The 16,158-nt window shown below is 44.1% G+C and overlaps 1 protein-coding gene across 7 annotated transcripts in view; it reads right to left on the minus strand.

Annotated features, from left to right (window-relative positions):
- Nucleotides 1-13,886: 13,886 nt before the first annotated feature.
- Nucleotides 13,887-16,158, minus strand: part of mtrr (5-methyltetrahydrofolate-homocysteine methyltransferase reductase) — a 40,336-nt gene continuing 38,064 nt past the window's right edge. For all 7 annotated transcript variants that reach the window (XR_004204030.1, XR_004204029.1, XM_031796483.1 and 4 more), the window contains 2 exons: nt 14,471-14,656; nt 13,887-14,353 (listed from right to left, as the gene is read on the minus strand). Coding sequence is in view for 5 of the 7 variants with exons in the window: in XM_031796483.1 (XP_031652343.1) it covers nt 14,209-14,353; nt 14,471-14,656 (331 nt within the window). In the remaining 2 variants the exon portion in view is untranslated. The remainder of the gene's footprint in view (nt 14,354-14,470; nt 14,657-16,158) is intronic.

Consider the following 16,158-nt stretch of genomic DNA (forward strand, 5'->3'; position numbering starts at 1 on the left):
CCAGAGGGAAAAACATTCTAGACCACCTTTACTCCACACACAGAGACGCGTACAAAGCTCTCCCTCGCCCTCCATTTGGCAAATCTGACCATAATATTATCCTCCTACAAACAAAAATTAACGCAGGAAGCACCAGTGACTTGGTCAATAAAAAAGTGGTCAGATGAAGCAGATGCTAAACTACAGGACTGTTTTGCTAGCACAGACTGGAATATGTTCCGGGATTCTTCCGATGGCATTGAGGAGTACACCAGATCAGTCACTGGCTTTATCGATAAGTGCACAGAGGACGTTGTCCCCACAGTATCTGTATGTACATACCCCAACCAGAAGCCATGGATTACAGTCAACATTTGCACTGAGCTAAAGGGTAGAGCTGCCGCGTTCAAGGAGCGGGACTCTAACCCGTAAACTTATAAGAAATCCTGCAATGCCGTCCGACGAACCATCAAACAGGCAAAGCGCCAATACAGGACTAAGATCAAATCGTAGTACACTGGCTCCGACGCTCATTGGATGTGGCAAGGCTTGCAAACTATTACAGACCACAAAGGGAAGCACAGAAAAGAGCTGCCCAGTGACACAAGCCAACCAGATGAGCTAAATAACTGCTATGCTCACTTCGAGGCAAGCAACATTGAAACATGCATGAGAGTATCAGCTGTTCCGGACGACTGAGTAAGACCTTTAAACAGGTCAACATTCACAAGGCCGCAGGGCCAGACAGATTATCAGGACGTATACTCAGAGCATGCGCTGACCAACTGGCAAGTGTCTTCACTGACATTTTCACTGACATTAGTCCCTGTGCCCAAGAACACTAAGGTAACCTGCCTAAATTACTACCGAAGCACTCATGTCTGTAGCCATGAAATGCTTTGAAAGGATGGTCATTGCTCACATCGTAACAATTATCCCAGAATACCTAGACCCACTCCAATTTGCATACCGCACAAACAGATCCACAGATGATGCAATCGTACTCCACACTGCCCTTTCACACCTGGACAAAAGGAGCACCTATGTGAGAATGCTATTCGTTGACTACAGCTCAGTGTTCAACACCATAGTGCCCTCAAAGCTCATCACTAAGCTAAGGACCCTGGGACAAAACACCTCCCTCTGCAACTGGATCCTGAACTTCCTGATGGGCCACCCCCAGGTGGTAAAGGTAGGTAACAACACATCTGCACGCTGATCTTCAACACGGGGTCCACCAGGGGTGCGTGCTCAGTCCCCTCCTGTACTCCCTGTTCACTCATGACTGCACGGCCAGGCATGACTCCAACACCATCATTACGTTTGCTGATGACACTGCTGATGACACAACAGTGGTAGTGCTGATCACCGACAATGATGAGCCTATAGGGAGGAGGTCAAAGACATGACCAAGAGGTGCAAGGACAACAACCTCTCCCTCAATGTGATCAATACAAAGGAGATGATTGTGGACAACAGGAAAAGGAGGATCGAGCATGCCCACATTCTCAACAACGGGGCTGTAGTGGCAGGTTGAGAGCTTCAAGTTCCTTGGCATCCACATCACCAACAAACTAACATGGTCCAAGCACACCAAGACAGTCATGAAGAGGGCACGACAAAACCTATTCCCCCTCAGGAGACTCAAAAGTTTTGGCATGGGTCCTCAGATCCTCAAAAGGTTTTAAAGCTGCATCCTGAAGGGTTGCATCACTGCCTGTTATGGCAACTACTCTGCCTCCGGCCGCAAGGCACTACAGAGGGTAGTGAGTACGGCCCAGTACATCACTGGGGCCAAGCTTCCTGCCATCCAGGACCTCTATACCAGGCGGTGTCAGAGGAAGGCCCTAAAAATTGTCAGACTCCAGCCACCCTAGTACATAGAACAGTCTATCTGCTACCGCACGGCAAGCGGTACCGGAGTGCCAAGTCTAGGTCCAGGAGGCTTCTAAACAGCTTCTACCCCTAAGCCATAAGACTCCTGAACATCTAATCAAATGACTATCCAGACTATTTGCATTGGTTGTATTTGCCGCATGTGACAAGAACATTTTATTTAATTTTAAGCAACTTAATTTCCCACACAGACCCTGTCATAGCACAGCGCTAAAATAGCACACTACCCCTCTGTCAAGAAAGATGGTATTTGCAAAGGGTGGAAAATCAGAGTACTGGACAACGAGGACACTGACTCAACCTGTACAAGATTGTAACAGTAATGGTGCAGTGAAACCACACACAGTTTGCCAGGACATTTGCAGAATAAAAGAGAGTGCACAGCACTTCTGGTGACGACTCCCTCACCCTGAGAGAATCGGATCACACCTCCTCCTCAAACTGTTCCACAGACGAGCAGAGGAGAGTCACCCTCCCAGCACTGAGCAAACCCAGATCCCAAAACAGCACTGCTTCATTGATATGACGATAAAATTCACCCAGCTGGAGATAAGGTTGGTGGAGCTCGAACAACGATTCATCACAGACAGCACAAACCCTAACAGACCATTACAAAATCCATTCAACCAGTCCCGGAGAGCTGAAGAGAGAGATGTATCTGCACTATGGACTGTGGTGAAAAACTCTTCCCAGATGGAGGGAAGACACACACACACACACCCACAGACTGAAATGGGAAATACATTAAAGAACAAAAATGATTTCCCGTACACAAAGTGGATAAACTCTTGTGTCCAAAAATTTGACTCGCCCTGGAGCTGCTGTCAGAGGACCAACTAGGGTCCCCCAGCCACATAATAAATCACACTGGCACCAACGACCAGAGGGCCCAGCAGGAAAGGGTGGCCACAACACTCAAGGGAGTGATTGAAAATGCTTCCTCCACTTTCCCCAACTCAAGAGTGGTCATCTCTATCCTGCTACCCCGAAAATACTTTCACCCTGCCAGCATACAGCAGGTAAACCCAATGTCCAACTGGCACATCATCCCACCCTGGACTTGGACAGCCTCTACGACCAACTAAGTAACTAATTAAAAGGCAGACTAACTAAATGGAGCGCATATACACATATACAATGCGGCAGTCCCAACCTTTGCCAGCACCCTGAAAGACATTGCACCCAACCGCAGCTCCAGCACCTCACACAGGAGCAACAGAGTGATAAGCGCCCAGACCTGCGGGACTCCATCCCATGATGCATAACACATACGTTTTTCCAGCAGCAGACTATGATCGTTAAGTCAAAAGCTGCACTGAAGTCTAACAAGACAGCCTCCACAATGATTGAATCATCAATTACTCTCAGCCGATCATCAGTCATTTGTGTAAATGCTGTGCTTGTTGACATTCCCCATACTTTAATGAAGAAGAGGAGAGGAGACCAACCATTTCCAGACCCAGGAACATGTACTAGTCTGTGGCGACCTAAATGCCAGAACTGGACAAGAACCTGACACTCTCAGCACATAAGGGGACAACCACCTACCTGGAGGTCACAGCATTCCCTCCCCCATATGCCCCCCTAGACACAACTATGACAAAACAACCAACAAAATCAGAAGTGAGAACCACTGCACTTAACCATGGCAAGGTGACTGGGAATATGATTGAATACAAACAGTCCAGTTATGCCCTCAGTAAGGCAATCAAACAGGCAAAACATCAGTACAGAGACAAAGTAAAGGTTCTCCCATCTCCACAGAGGAACTCTAGAGCGCTGTCAGTGACCATCTTGGTCACCTCCCTTCTTGGTCACCTCCACTGTACTCGCACCCTACCATACCCTTGTACCATACATTATGCCCTGAATCTATCCTACCACGCCCAGAAATCTGCTCCATTTATTCTCATTTCCCAAAGCACTAGATTACCAGTTTTTATGGCCTTTAGCCGTACCCTCATCCTACTCTTCTTCTGTTCCTCTGGTGATGTAGAGGTTAACCCCGGACCCTGTGTGTCCCCAGGCGCTCTCATTTGTTGACTTCTGTACCTGTAAAAGCCTTGGGTTCATGCATGTTAACATCCTAAGCCTCCTCCCTAAGTTTGCTTTATTCACTGCTTTAGCACACTCTGCCAACCCTGATGTCCTAGCCATTTCTATATCCAGGTTTAGGATGGCCACCAAAAATTCTGAAATCTCCATCCCCAACTACAACATTTTCCATCAAGATAGAACTGCTAAAGGGGGCGATCTACTAAAGTTGCAATCTACTAAAGAGAGAGCCTGCAGAATCCTGTCATACTATCCAGGTCTATGGCCAAACAGTTTGAGCTTCTACTTTTAAAAATCCATCTCTCCAGAAATAAGTCTCTCACTGTTGCCGCTTGTTATAGACCCCCCTCAGCTCCCAGCTGTGCCCTGGACACCATACATGAATTGATTGCCACCCATCTATCTTCAGAGTTCGTACTGTTAGGTGACCTAAACTGGGATATGCTTACCACCCCGGACGTTCCTACATTCTAAGCTAGATGCCCTCAATCTCAGACAAATTATCAAGGAAACCTACCAGGTACAACAACAAATTCATAAACATGGGCACCCTCATAGATATCATCCTGACCAACCTGTCTTCTAAATACACCTCTGCTGTTTTCAACCAGGATCTCAGCGATCACTGCCTCATTGCCTGTATCCATTATGGGTCCGCAGTTAAACGACCACCCCTCAACACTGTCAAACGCTCCCTAAAACACTTCTGCGAGCAGGCCTTTCTAATCGACCTGGCCTGGGTATCCTGGAAGGATATTGACCTCCTCCCGTCAGTAGAGGATGCATGGTTGTTCTTTAAAAGTGCTTTCCTCACTATCTTAAATAAGCATGCCCTTTCAAAAAATGTAGAACTAAGAACAGATATAGCCCTTGGACTGCCCTTGACCAGCACAAAAACATCCTGTGGCGTACTGCACTAGCATCGAATAGTCCCCGCGATATGCAACTTTTCAGGGAAGTCGGGAACCAATATACACAGTCAGTTAGGAAAGCAAAGGCTAGCTTTTTAAAACAGAAATTTGCATCCTGCAGCACTAATTCCAAAAAGATTTGAGACACTGTAAAGTCTATAGAGAATAAGATCACTTCCTCCCAGCTGCCCACTGCACTGAGACTAGGAAACAATGTCACCACTGAAAAATCCAGGATAATCGAGAATTTCAATAAGCATTTCTCTACGGATGGCCATGCTATCCACCTGGCTACCCCAACCCCAACCCCGGCCAACAGCTCTGCACTGCCCACAGCAACTGGCCCAAACCCCTCTCTGCTTCTCCTTCACCTAAATCCAGACAGCTGATGTTCTGAAAGAGCTGCATAATCTGGATCCCTACAAATCAGCTGGGCTAAACAATCTGGACCCTCTCTTCCTAAAATTATCCGTCGCAATTGTTGCAACCCCTTTTACTAGTCTGTTCAACCTCTATTTCGTATCGTCTGAGATTCCTAAAGATTGGAAAGCGGCTGTGGTCATCCCCCTATTTAAAGTGGGAGACACTCTAGACCCAAACTGTTACAGACCTATATCCATCCTGCCCTGCCTTTCTAAAGTCTTCAAAAGCCAAGTTAACAAACAGATCACCGACCATTTCGAATCCCAACGTACCTTCTCCGCTATGCAATCTGTTTTCCGAGCTGGTCACGGGTGCACCTCAGCCACGCTCAAGGTCCTAAACGATATCATAACCGCCATCGATAAAAGACAGTACTGTGCAGCCATCTTCATCGACCTGGCCAAGGCTTTCGGCTCTGTTAATCACCGTATTCTTATCGACAGACTCAACAGCCTTGGTTTCTCCAATGACTGCCTCGCCTGGTTCACTAACTACTTCTCAGATAGAGTTGAGTGTGTCAAATCAAAGGGCATGTTGTCTGGACCTCTGGCAGTCTCTATGGGGGTGCCACAGGATTAAATTCTCGGGCCGACTCTTTTCTCTGTATATATCAATGATATATACCCGCTCCTGTTGCGGGTGATTCTCTGATCCACCTCTACGCAGATGACACCCTTCTGTATACATCTGGCCCTTCTTTGGACACTGTGCTATCTAAACTCCAAACGAGCCTCAATGCCATAACACTCCTTCCGTGGCCTCCAACTGCTCTTAAATGCTAGTAAAACTAAATGCATACTCTTCAACCGATCGCTGCCCGCACCCGCACCCACCCGCCCGCATCACTACTCTGGACGGTTCTGACTTAGAATATGTGGACAACTATACATACCTAGGTGTCTAGCTAGACTGTAAATTCTCCTTCCAGACTCATAGTAAGCATCTCCAATCCAAAATGACATTTAGATTCGACTTCCTATTTCGCAACAAACCCTCCTTCACTCATGCTGCCAAACATACCCTCATAAAATTGACTATCCTGCCGAGCCTTGACTTCGGCAATGTCATTTACAAAATAACCTCCAACAGTCTACTCATGAAATTGGATGCAGTCTATCACAGTGACATCTGTTTTGTCACCAAAGCCCCATACACTACCCACCACTGCGACCTGTATGATCTCGTTGGCTGGTCCTCGCTACATATTCGTCGCCAAACCCACTGGCTCCAGGTCATAAGTCTTTGCTAGGTAATACTCCACCTTATCTCAGATCACTGGTCACCTTAGCAACACCCACCCGTTGCACACGCTCCAGCAGGTATATTTCACTGGTCATCCCCAAAGCCAACACCCACTTTGGCCGCCTTTCCTTCCAGTTCTCTGCGTCCAATGACTGGAACGAATTGCAAACAATCACTGAAGCTGGAGACTTACATCTCTCTCATTAACTTTAAGCGTCAGCTGTCAGAACAGCTTACCGATCACTGCAGCTGTACACAGCCCATCTGTAAATAGCCCATCCAACTACCTACCTCATCCCCATATTTGTTTGAGTTTTTCTGCTCTTTTGCACACCAGTAGTTCTACTTGTACATCCTTATCTGCACATTCTATCACTCCAGTGTTAACTGCTAAATTGTAATTACTTCACCACTATGGCCTATATATTGCCTTACCTCCTTACTTCCTTTGCACACACTGTATACAGATTTTTCTACTGTGTTATTGACTGTACGTTTGTTTATATCCCATGTGTAACTCCGTGTTGTTTTTGTCGCACTGCTTTGCGTTATCTTGGCCAGGTCGCAGTTGCAAATGAGAACTTGTTCTCAACTGGCCTACCTGGTTAAATAAAATAAATAAATGAATGAAGATGAAGGAAAGTAGTGTTAGAAACCTACCCAAAAACTATTAGGCAACAACAAATTCAATCCCATTTAGACAACTTCCTGGGCAAAATGTTTCACTGCAATTGTGAAGGTGTTAACCTGGCAGTAGGACGCCTAAACCGCATATTTAACCTTTCAGCTTCCCTATAAAATCATAACATTTCAAGCAGACAATGTAAGAAAATTAACAACAATGACAAAGGGTTTGATGAAGAATGCAAAGCCTATGAAAGAAATTGAGAAACCTATCCAACCAAAAACAGACCCATAAAACCTTTACATACACCTTCACAATAGTGAAACACTAAAAAGTACAGAAATACACGATGAAAAAATAAGGAACGGCATGTCAGAAATCATCTCTATGTAATTGAAGAATCTAACCACTTTTGGGAAAATTGGAACACATTAAACCAACAACACGAAGAGCTACAATATATATCCAAAATGGAAACCACTTCTCCTTTTTGCCCTATAACAAAGAACAAATAGCAAAAACATATACAGTACATGATGAATTACAAATCTTAGAAACCACCATTAAAGACTACCAGAACCCACTGGATTATCCAATTACATTGAATGAACTACAGGGCAAAATACAAACCCTACAACCAAAAAAAGCCTGTGGTGTTGATGGTCTCCTAATTGAAATATTAAAATATACAGAGTCCAACTGGTTTGGCTTTGATGTCTAAACTCTTTATCATCCTCAACTATGGCATCTTCCCCAATATTTGGAACCAAGGACTGATCATCCCAATCCACAAAAATGTTGACAAATTCGACCCCGGCAACTTCCGGCAACCTAGGGAAAATACTCTGCATTATCAAACATTGTCAAATTGGCTTTTTACCAAATTCCCATGCGACAGACCACGTATTCACCCTGCACATCCCAATTGACAAACAAATAAACCAAAACCAAGGCAAAGTGTTGTCATGGTTTGTTTATTTCAAAAGAGCTTTTGACTCAATATGGGATGATGGTCTGCTGTATAAATTGATGGAAAGTGGTGTTGTGGGAAAAACATAACATAATAAAATCAATGTACACAAACACATCAAATTGGCAAAACAACACACAAGTTTCTTTCTTCAGGGCTGTGGGGTGAAAAAGGATGCAGCTTAAGCCCCACCCTCTTCAACATACATATTAATGAATTGGCGAGGGCACTAGAACGGTCTGCAGCACCCGGCCTCACCCTACTAGACTTTGAAGTCATGTCTACTGTTTGCAGATGATCTGGTGCGTCTGTCCCCAACCAAGGGCCTACAGCAGCACCTAAATTTCCCCAAAGATTCTGTCAGACCTGGGACCTGACAATGAATCTCTCAGTAAAACAAAAATAATGGTGTTCCAAAAAAGGTCCAGTTGCCAGGGCTACAAATTTCATCTACACACCGTTTCCTTAGAACACACAAAGACCTATACCTACCTCGGCCTAAACATCAGCACCACAGAATTAGTATGATACCCACTAATTATCAACATCCAGAAAAGAGATGTTCAATTCCACAACCATCTAAAAGGAAGTGACTCCCAAACCATCCATAACAAAGCCAACACCTACAGAGAGATGAACCTAGAGAAGAGACCCCTCAGCCAGTTGGTTCTGGGGCTCTATTCACAAACAGTACCCACAGAGCAACACGATTAGACCCAACCAAATCATGAGAAAACAGAAAGATAATTACTTTACACATTGGAAAGAATTAATAAAAAGAGTACCTGACCACTGTGACTGACCAGAAATTAAGAAAAGCTTTGACTATGTACAGACTCGGTGACCATAGCCTTGCTATTGAGAGGCTGCAGACATTTTTTAGTACCCTTCCCCAGATCTGTGCCTCGACACAATCCTGTCTCGGAGCTCTACAGACAAATTTCTTCGGCCTCATGGCTTGGTTTTTGCTCTGACATGTACTGTCAACTGTGGGACCATACATAGACAGGTGTGTGCCTTTCCAAATCATGTCCAATCAATTTAATTTACCACAGGCGAACTCCAATCAAGTTGTAGAAACATCTCAAAGATGATCAATGGAAACAGGATGCACCTGATCTCAATTTCAAGACTCATAGCAAAGGGTCTGAATATTTCTCAAAACCTGTTCTTGTTTTGTCATTATGGGGTACTGTGTGTAGATTGAGGACATTTTTGGATTCCAACCATTTTAGAATAAGGCTGTCTAAATACTTTCTGAATGCACTGTATGCTTCCCATGCCAAGAACGAAAAAGTACCAAAATGTATGCCCTCACTACTGTAAGTCGCTCTGGATAAGAGCATCTGCTAAATGACAAAAAAATGTATATATAATAAAGCCCCTTTGAATCTAATGTGAGAGAGAGAGAGAGAGAGCAACAGAGAGAGAGAGAGCAACAGAGAGAGAGAGAGCAACAGAGAGAGAGAGAGCAACAGAGAGAAAGATAGCAGGGGAGAGAGCAACAGAGAGAAAGAGAGCAGGTAGAGAGCAACAAAGAGAAAGAGAGCAGGGGAGAGAGCAACAGGGAGAGAGAGAGAGCAGGGGAGAGAGCAACAGAGAGAGAGACTGCTCTAAAGCTCTCTGTTTAAATGCTAATATGTCAAATCAAATTTATTTATATAGCCCTTCGTACATCAGCTGATATCTCAAAGTGCTGTACAGAAACCCAGCCTAAAACCCCAAACAGCAAGCAATGCAGGTGTAGAAACACGGTGGCTAGGAAAAACTCCGTAGAAAGGCCAAAACCTAGGAAGAAACCGAGAGAGGAACCAGGCTATGTGGGGTGGCCAGTCCTCTTCTGGCTGTGACGGGTGGAGATTATAACAGAACATGGCCAAGATGTTCAAATGTTCATAAATGACCAGCATGGTCCAATAATAATAAGGCAGAACAGTTGAAACTGGAGCAGCAGCACGGCCAGGTGGACTGGGGACAAAAAGGAGTCATCATGTCAGGTAGTCCTGAGGCATGGTCCTTTGGCTCAGGTCCTCCGAGAGAGAGAATTAGAGAGAGCATACTTAAATATGCACCGGATAGGACAGGAGAAGTACTCCAGATATAACAAACTGACCCTAGCCCCCCAACACATAAACTATTGCAGCATAAATCCTGGAGGCTGATACAGGGGGGGGGGGTCAATATGTGTGGTGGTGATGATGAGCTAAAGGGCTAAAGAGCACATAGTCCTGCTGGTAGGATTTCAGAATAGAGTTCATCTGAACATACTAGAAGGAGGGGAAAGCAGTTTATTGAGTGAACAGATTTTCTTTTAAATATACCCGGTAATAGAACATAATTACACTTTCTCTCTCTCGCGCAGACACACACACACTGTCCATCCCTCAGTCTTAGCACGTCCCTCACTGCCCAACACACTAATCTCTCTGAAATCCAATTAATCACTCATTTGCATAAGTCATTATGTCTGTCAGGACGCAGGATGTCGTCAATCTTGGGAAACACACATTCGACCGCCACTCGCTGCCCAAAGTTTATACACGCTAAAACGATTTATGTTTAATTTGGGTTTTGTCTTTGACTAATGATGATTGAGAGTGTTCCTCGCTGAAAATATAATTGGGGAAATGCGAGTTGTTGTTTTTTGGGTTTGCTGAGTTTAGTGTTTTTACTTTGCTATTGTGTAGAATTAAGAAGCAATGAGAGGTGTTTGTTTTAGAGATACATCCATATTCAGTTCCTTGCGCCATCATTTGGGACAAATACATGCGTGCGACTAGAATATAGAAGATGAATGTTCACACCAGGTGTTTTACGACTGCCTATAGCACTGTATATCAAGAGATAAATCCTACTTCGTTGTGAGGAGTTGTGTGTAGTATATACCTCAGTGCAGTATGTTAAGACCACATATTACGATGGTTGTCACATACTATGGTAATAGACAAATACAGTAAGGTAACTTCATAAATGAAAACAATCTTTAAAAGCTTAGGAGTGTTGGGAGATGGGACTTGTTATTGAATTCATCCTCAATCTACCAGCCTCAATTACAGCAAATGTTTACTCGATTCTTTGTGGACTGGAGGTATCTGCCATTGATTAACAGAAAGCCCTGGAATATAAAACATACATTTTCCAGTTTCCACAGCGAAATCAGAACAGCGCAGGAAACAATATCACAGCAGCCTTTTTTTTGTCGCCTCTGGTCTTTCTTGACAGATGCTGGAGTGAACATCAGTGTGTGTACAGTTGGCGTTCTCTCTAGAGTCAAGCTGGATCTAGCAGTATTTGTATGTTTGTTTTAAATGATGGAGCAGACCACAGAGTAGACATTTCCCCATGCACTTCAGTCTGAGAACTGAGTGTGTCCTCCTCGGTCCTAGAAGTTTAAAGGCCCAGTGCAGTCAAATACATGATTTACCGGTTTTATATATATTTCCACACTATAAGGTTGGAATAATACTGTGAAATTGTGAAAATTATGATAATGCCCTTTTAGTGTAAGAGCTGTTTGAAAAGACCGCCTGAGTTTTGGCTTTCCATGGTGACATCACCATGCGGTAAATTAGTTAATAAAAGATTTCCAAACCTCTTCCAATAACAGGTTTTATTTGTGTAATTTTTCTCCACTTAGACTACTTCCATACAGTACTAGCAAAATTCTTGCTCGAGAAATTGCCCTTCTTTTTTTGTTTACCAGTTTATTGAAAACTATCACAGTGCTTAATGGTTACCCAGAAATGATTTGATATTGAGATAAAAACGGCTGCAATGGAGCTTTACGGGCATAAGGCCAGGGGATGAGCATCAGAAGATAAATGCAGGCTTCAATCACCAAATCAATGGGAAAGATTGGCACTCTAACATTCAATATCCCCCATCTGCACCCACTGTATTGGGTTGAAGTTTGTTTGTACGGTAACACATTTCTTGTACCCCCGAACAACCTGAGAACCCAACTACATCCCCCACGCTACTTCTCTCCACTTCCACCTAATGAGTCATTACCTTCCATATACATCTTTCTGCTTCATTTACGCCATTCTTAACTACACATATCTATCATAGCATTATCCTCCAGTCCTCACTAGCGCCTAGCTCTCTCTCTCTTTGTCTGATTTATTTCGATTACCTCTTTGCGTCTCGCCTCTCACTGCAGACGGAAAAGGCACCTTGAACCTTTTTAATTAAGAAACTGTCATTTAAAACTTCATCAGTCCTTACTGCGCGGTGGCCATGACGGGGCCGGAGGATCCGCGGGGCTCTCCGTCTTCAGATGAGAGGGTCATTTTTCAGGTGGGGGTGAAGGGATGCGAATAGGCTAGGTAAATAAGGAGTAGGCGAAGAGTGATGCGCCTTCCCCAAAAACCCAGTCAGCAGCGACGATGTTCAGGGGGTGTTGCTTTGTCAAAGACGAGGCCAAACTTGATTAAAGTTTCCCCTCTTGTTTATTACACACTGGGTGAGCTTGGTGCCATTAATCAAGCTTAAGCATGTGTATGTGTTGTGTGTGTTCGTCAAGCATGCGTGTGGAGAAGAGCCTGAACCTTACTTCCTTCTCTCACTAAAACAACAACTTTTCTCACCTTTTAGCAGACATCTAAGCGATTGCTTAACTTATCTTTTGTCCTTTAGCAGGGGATGATAAATTGTTCTCTAGCTACCAAGGCCTACTGATATTTGCACCCCCCCCCCAAAAAAAAATAATAATAATAATTCAGCCTTGGGTTAAGAATGATAGCTGCATGATAACGTTTGTGGATTGTGGATCAATGAAAATACCATTCATCACATTCAATACCCAACTCCTTTCCACCTTATTCAGTGATGTTTAGAAAACAGCCTTGGTGACTTGCAGCCTGTAATTCCTCCCTGACACTCAGCCTGGATGCCAGCTTGTCTCAGCTTCAACCAAATCTTTTGGCAAAAGACAGTTTGTGCATGAAAATACAAATTACCTCTCATCATGGTTTAGTGACGTCTATACAGTACGATGACCTCGGTGACTCAAAACCTGTATCATTCCATATGACCCTCGGGTCTCATGTTGTCATGGCAACAAAAGGAGTTGGCTGAAGCAGACAGTGAGACAGGCATCCAGGCTGCAGGGACAACGGTTTCAAACCACCACTACTGATATGATGATCCTCTGACTAAGTGGAGCAGCAGGAGAAAGTGGCCGAGACTTATTGATAATGTCCAATCCACTCTGGTATTCATTGAACTGTGTTTGAAATTCCTCCAATTTGTCCAGTCCGTAACACAATTCTCCACCCCGGTCCGACCTCATGGACAGGCCTAAACTTTCCTCTGACAGACAAGAAGAAGTTGATTTGTTTACTTGGCAAAGCTTTATTGAGTGTGATGTTGTCATCCATTCTCATACAGAGCCCCAGCCCAGTCTAGCCCAGCTGTGGAGACTGTCAACATCTTTTCCCTCTCCCATCCTGACGAGAGGCCTGCTGATATAAAAAGACTAGCAGTGTCTGAAGATTTAATTCTGAGAAGTCTCTCTAGGGTACGGTGGAAGGCCCATAGCGAAAATCCTTCAATTAACTAACCGCCGACTACAGCTTCATCTAGTGAGGAAAGTCACCTTGAACAATTGAATTATTCTCTAATTAAAAACACAATCATGCCATATCAATCAAAATGCATCACCTTTGATCGTTATCTCTGAATGGGTTTCATCTCGTCTTGTACGCGTGCCAAGATATGTTTCACCCACCATATCACTCATCATCATACAGTGAGCATAAGAAATACATCAGAGGCCTTTAAACCTGTTCAAGCAAACACACCTTTTGTATTTTGGACACATTTTTGCACACAGCAAAAAAAGTATTGGAAGACAAGAATGTGAAGTAGGATGAGGAGTAAGCTAAACAGGCAGTGTGTTAGTCTTGCATAATTCCACTATAAAACAACTACAGTACTTGAAACTCAATCTTCTATGGTCAGTTTATGAAGTTTATGGTCAGGTGCTATGAGGCAAGAGGAACAACATGCAACCCAATCCATATGGTCAGCTTGTGTTGCTTAAAGGAAAATGATATATGGATATTTTCGGTCTGTGACATAAGATATGTTGAAGATTCATCCACTCAGCACCATATGTCCTGTAAATAGTGTTTCTCCTCCCTGAGTCCAGCCAATCTCTTCATGGCATCTAGTTTATCCAGCTGAAGCTCTGCTGATACCATCTCTATCAGGGTTTCGTTCACGTCTTTAGCCATGTTCTTAGCATCACTGTGGGAGCAAAGTAATTAAGTCAGTAAATCCAGATCCACAGCCACTAAAATAATGAACCAGACTATTCCATGGTTTTCCTATTGACATCATCATCACCATCAAACCTAAGCTCACCCGCAGACGTAGAGGTATCCATTCTCCTTGAGGAGGAGGTTGGTGAGATCTTTGGCATGGAGGAGCAGGTTATGTTGGACGTATCTAGGACCTGTCTTGGTCTCTGTCCCCATCTGAGTGTCTCGCGAGAAACACACTTTCAAATGGTTCAGGGTTCCTTTACCCACAAACCCCTGCAGCTCCTCTCTGGAGAAAAAGAAGAAGAAGTGTGAGCGAGAGCAAGAAGAAAAGAAAGAGGAGAAAAGAGAGAGAGGACTAAGCAAGAGAACAAAGAATAAGAGAAGCGCGAGAGGAGAAGAAAGAGAGTTAGTTCAGGGCATGAAAACAGTTTATTTCCAAAATAGACAAAAAACAGTCAAGCTCAATAAAGTTCCATCCCAGCCGTGTGTACAAGCCTACCTATAAAAACACAGGCCACCGATACGTCTTATTTAATGGAAGATAAATGGTCAAATATGGATTTCATAAGCAAGGTCGAGGCCCTCTTATAAGCATATTTTTTTTACAATCAATCCACCTATCCTTGCCACAACACTGTGTGTGTTCCATCTCAATATGTTTTTTAATAGGGCCTTGGGTAGGTAGCAACAGTAAGGTCTAGTGAGTTTTCTGAGCCGGTGAAGAACCTTACCCAAGGTTGGAAGGAAGGAAGGAAGGAAGGACAAGAAGATGCAGAGACAGACAGATGAGAAGATGCAGAGACACAGACTGACAGACAGACAAACAGACGAGAAGATGCAGAGATACAGACTGACAGACGAGAAGATGCAGAGACAGACGAGAAGATGCAGAGACAGACAGACTGACAGACAGACGAGAAGATGCACAGACAGACAGGCGAGAAAGATGCAGAGACACAGACAGACGAGAAGATGCAGAGACACAGACAGACGAGAAGATGCAGAGAGACAGACAGACGAGAAGATGCAGAGACAGACAGACAGACGAGAAAGATGCAGAGACACAGACAGACGAGAAGATGCAGAGACAGACGAGAAGATGCAGAGACAGACAGACTGACAAACAGACAGACGAGAAGATGCAGAGACACAGACAGACGAGAAGATGCAGACTGACAGACAGACGAGAAAGATGCAGAGACACAGACAGACGAGAAGATGCAGAGACAGACAGACGAGAAGATGCAGAGAGACAGACGAGAAGATGCAGAGAGACAGACGAGAAGATGCAGAGACAGACAAACAGACAGACGAGAAGATGCAGACTGACAGAGACAGACAGACGAGAAAGATGCAGAGACAGACAGACGAGAAAGATGCAGAGACAGACAGACAGACAGACAGACGAGAAGATGCAGAGACACAGACAGATGAGAAGATGCAGACTGACAGACAGACAGACGAGAAAGATGCAGAGACACAGACAGACGAGAAGATGCAGAGACAGACATATGTGGTCTGGTTAAAGGAACTCTGGTGAAGATCGTTTTGCAGTAGCCGGGAGACTTTTAATAGCTAGTTTTAATAAAATAAGGAGACCATGACTAGGATAAGTAAAAATGCAGTAAATACTGCAGGAGAGTAAAGGAGATGTATTGTTATTATTTCCCATTCTGCTCTTTCCTTCTTTCTCGTTCACCTTCATTGGGTTAAATGTTATGTATTGTTGCTGCAACAACACCATTACCATGTTAATCTGGATAACTCAGTACAAACAATTAGTATTTA

This window comes from Oncorhynchus kisutch, linkage group LG18, assembly GCF_002021735.2.
Source record: "Oncorhynchus kisutch isolate 150728-3 linkage group LG18, Okis_V2, whole genome shotgun sequence".
Taxonomy (NCBI): domain Eukaryota; kingdom Metazoa; phylum Chordata; class Actinopteri; order Salmoniformes; family Salmonidae; genus Oncorhynchus; species Oncorhynchus kisutch.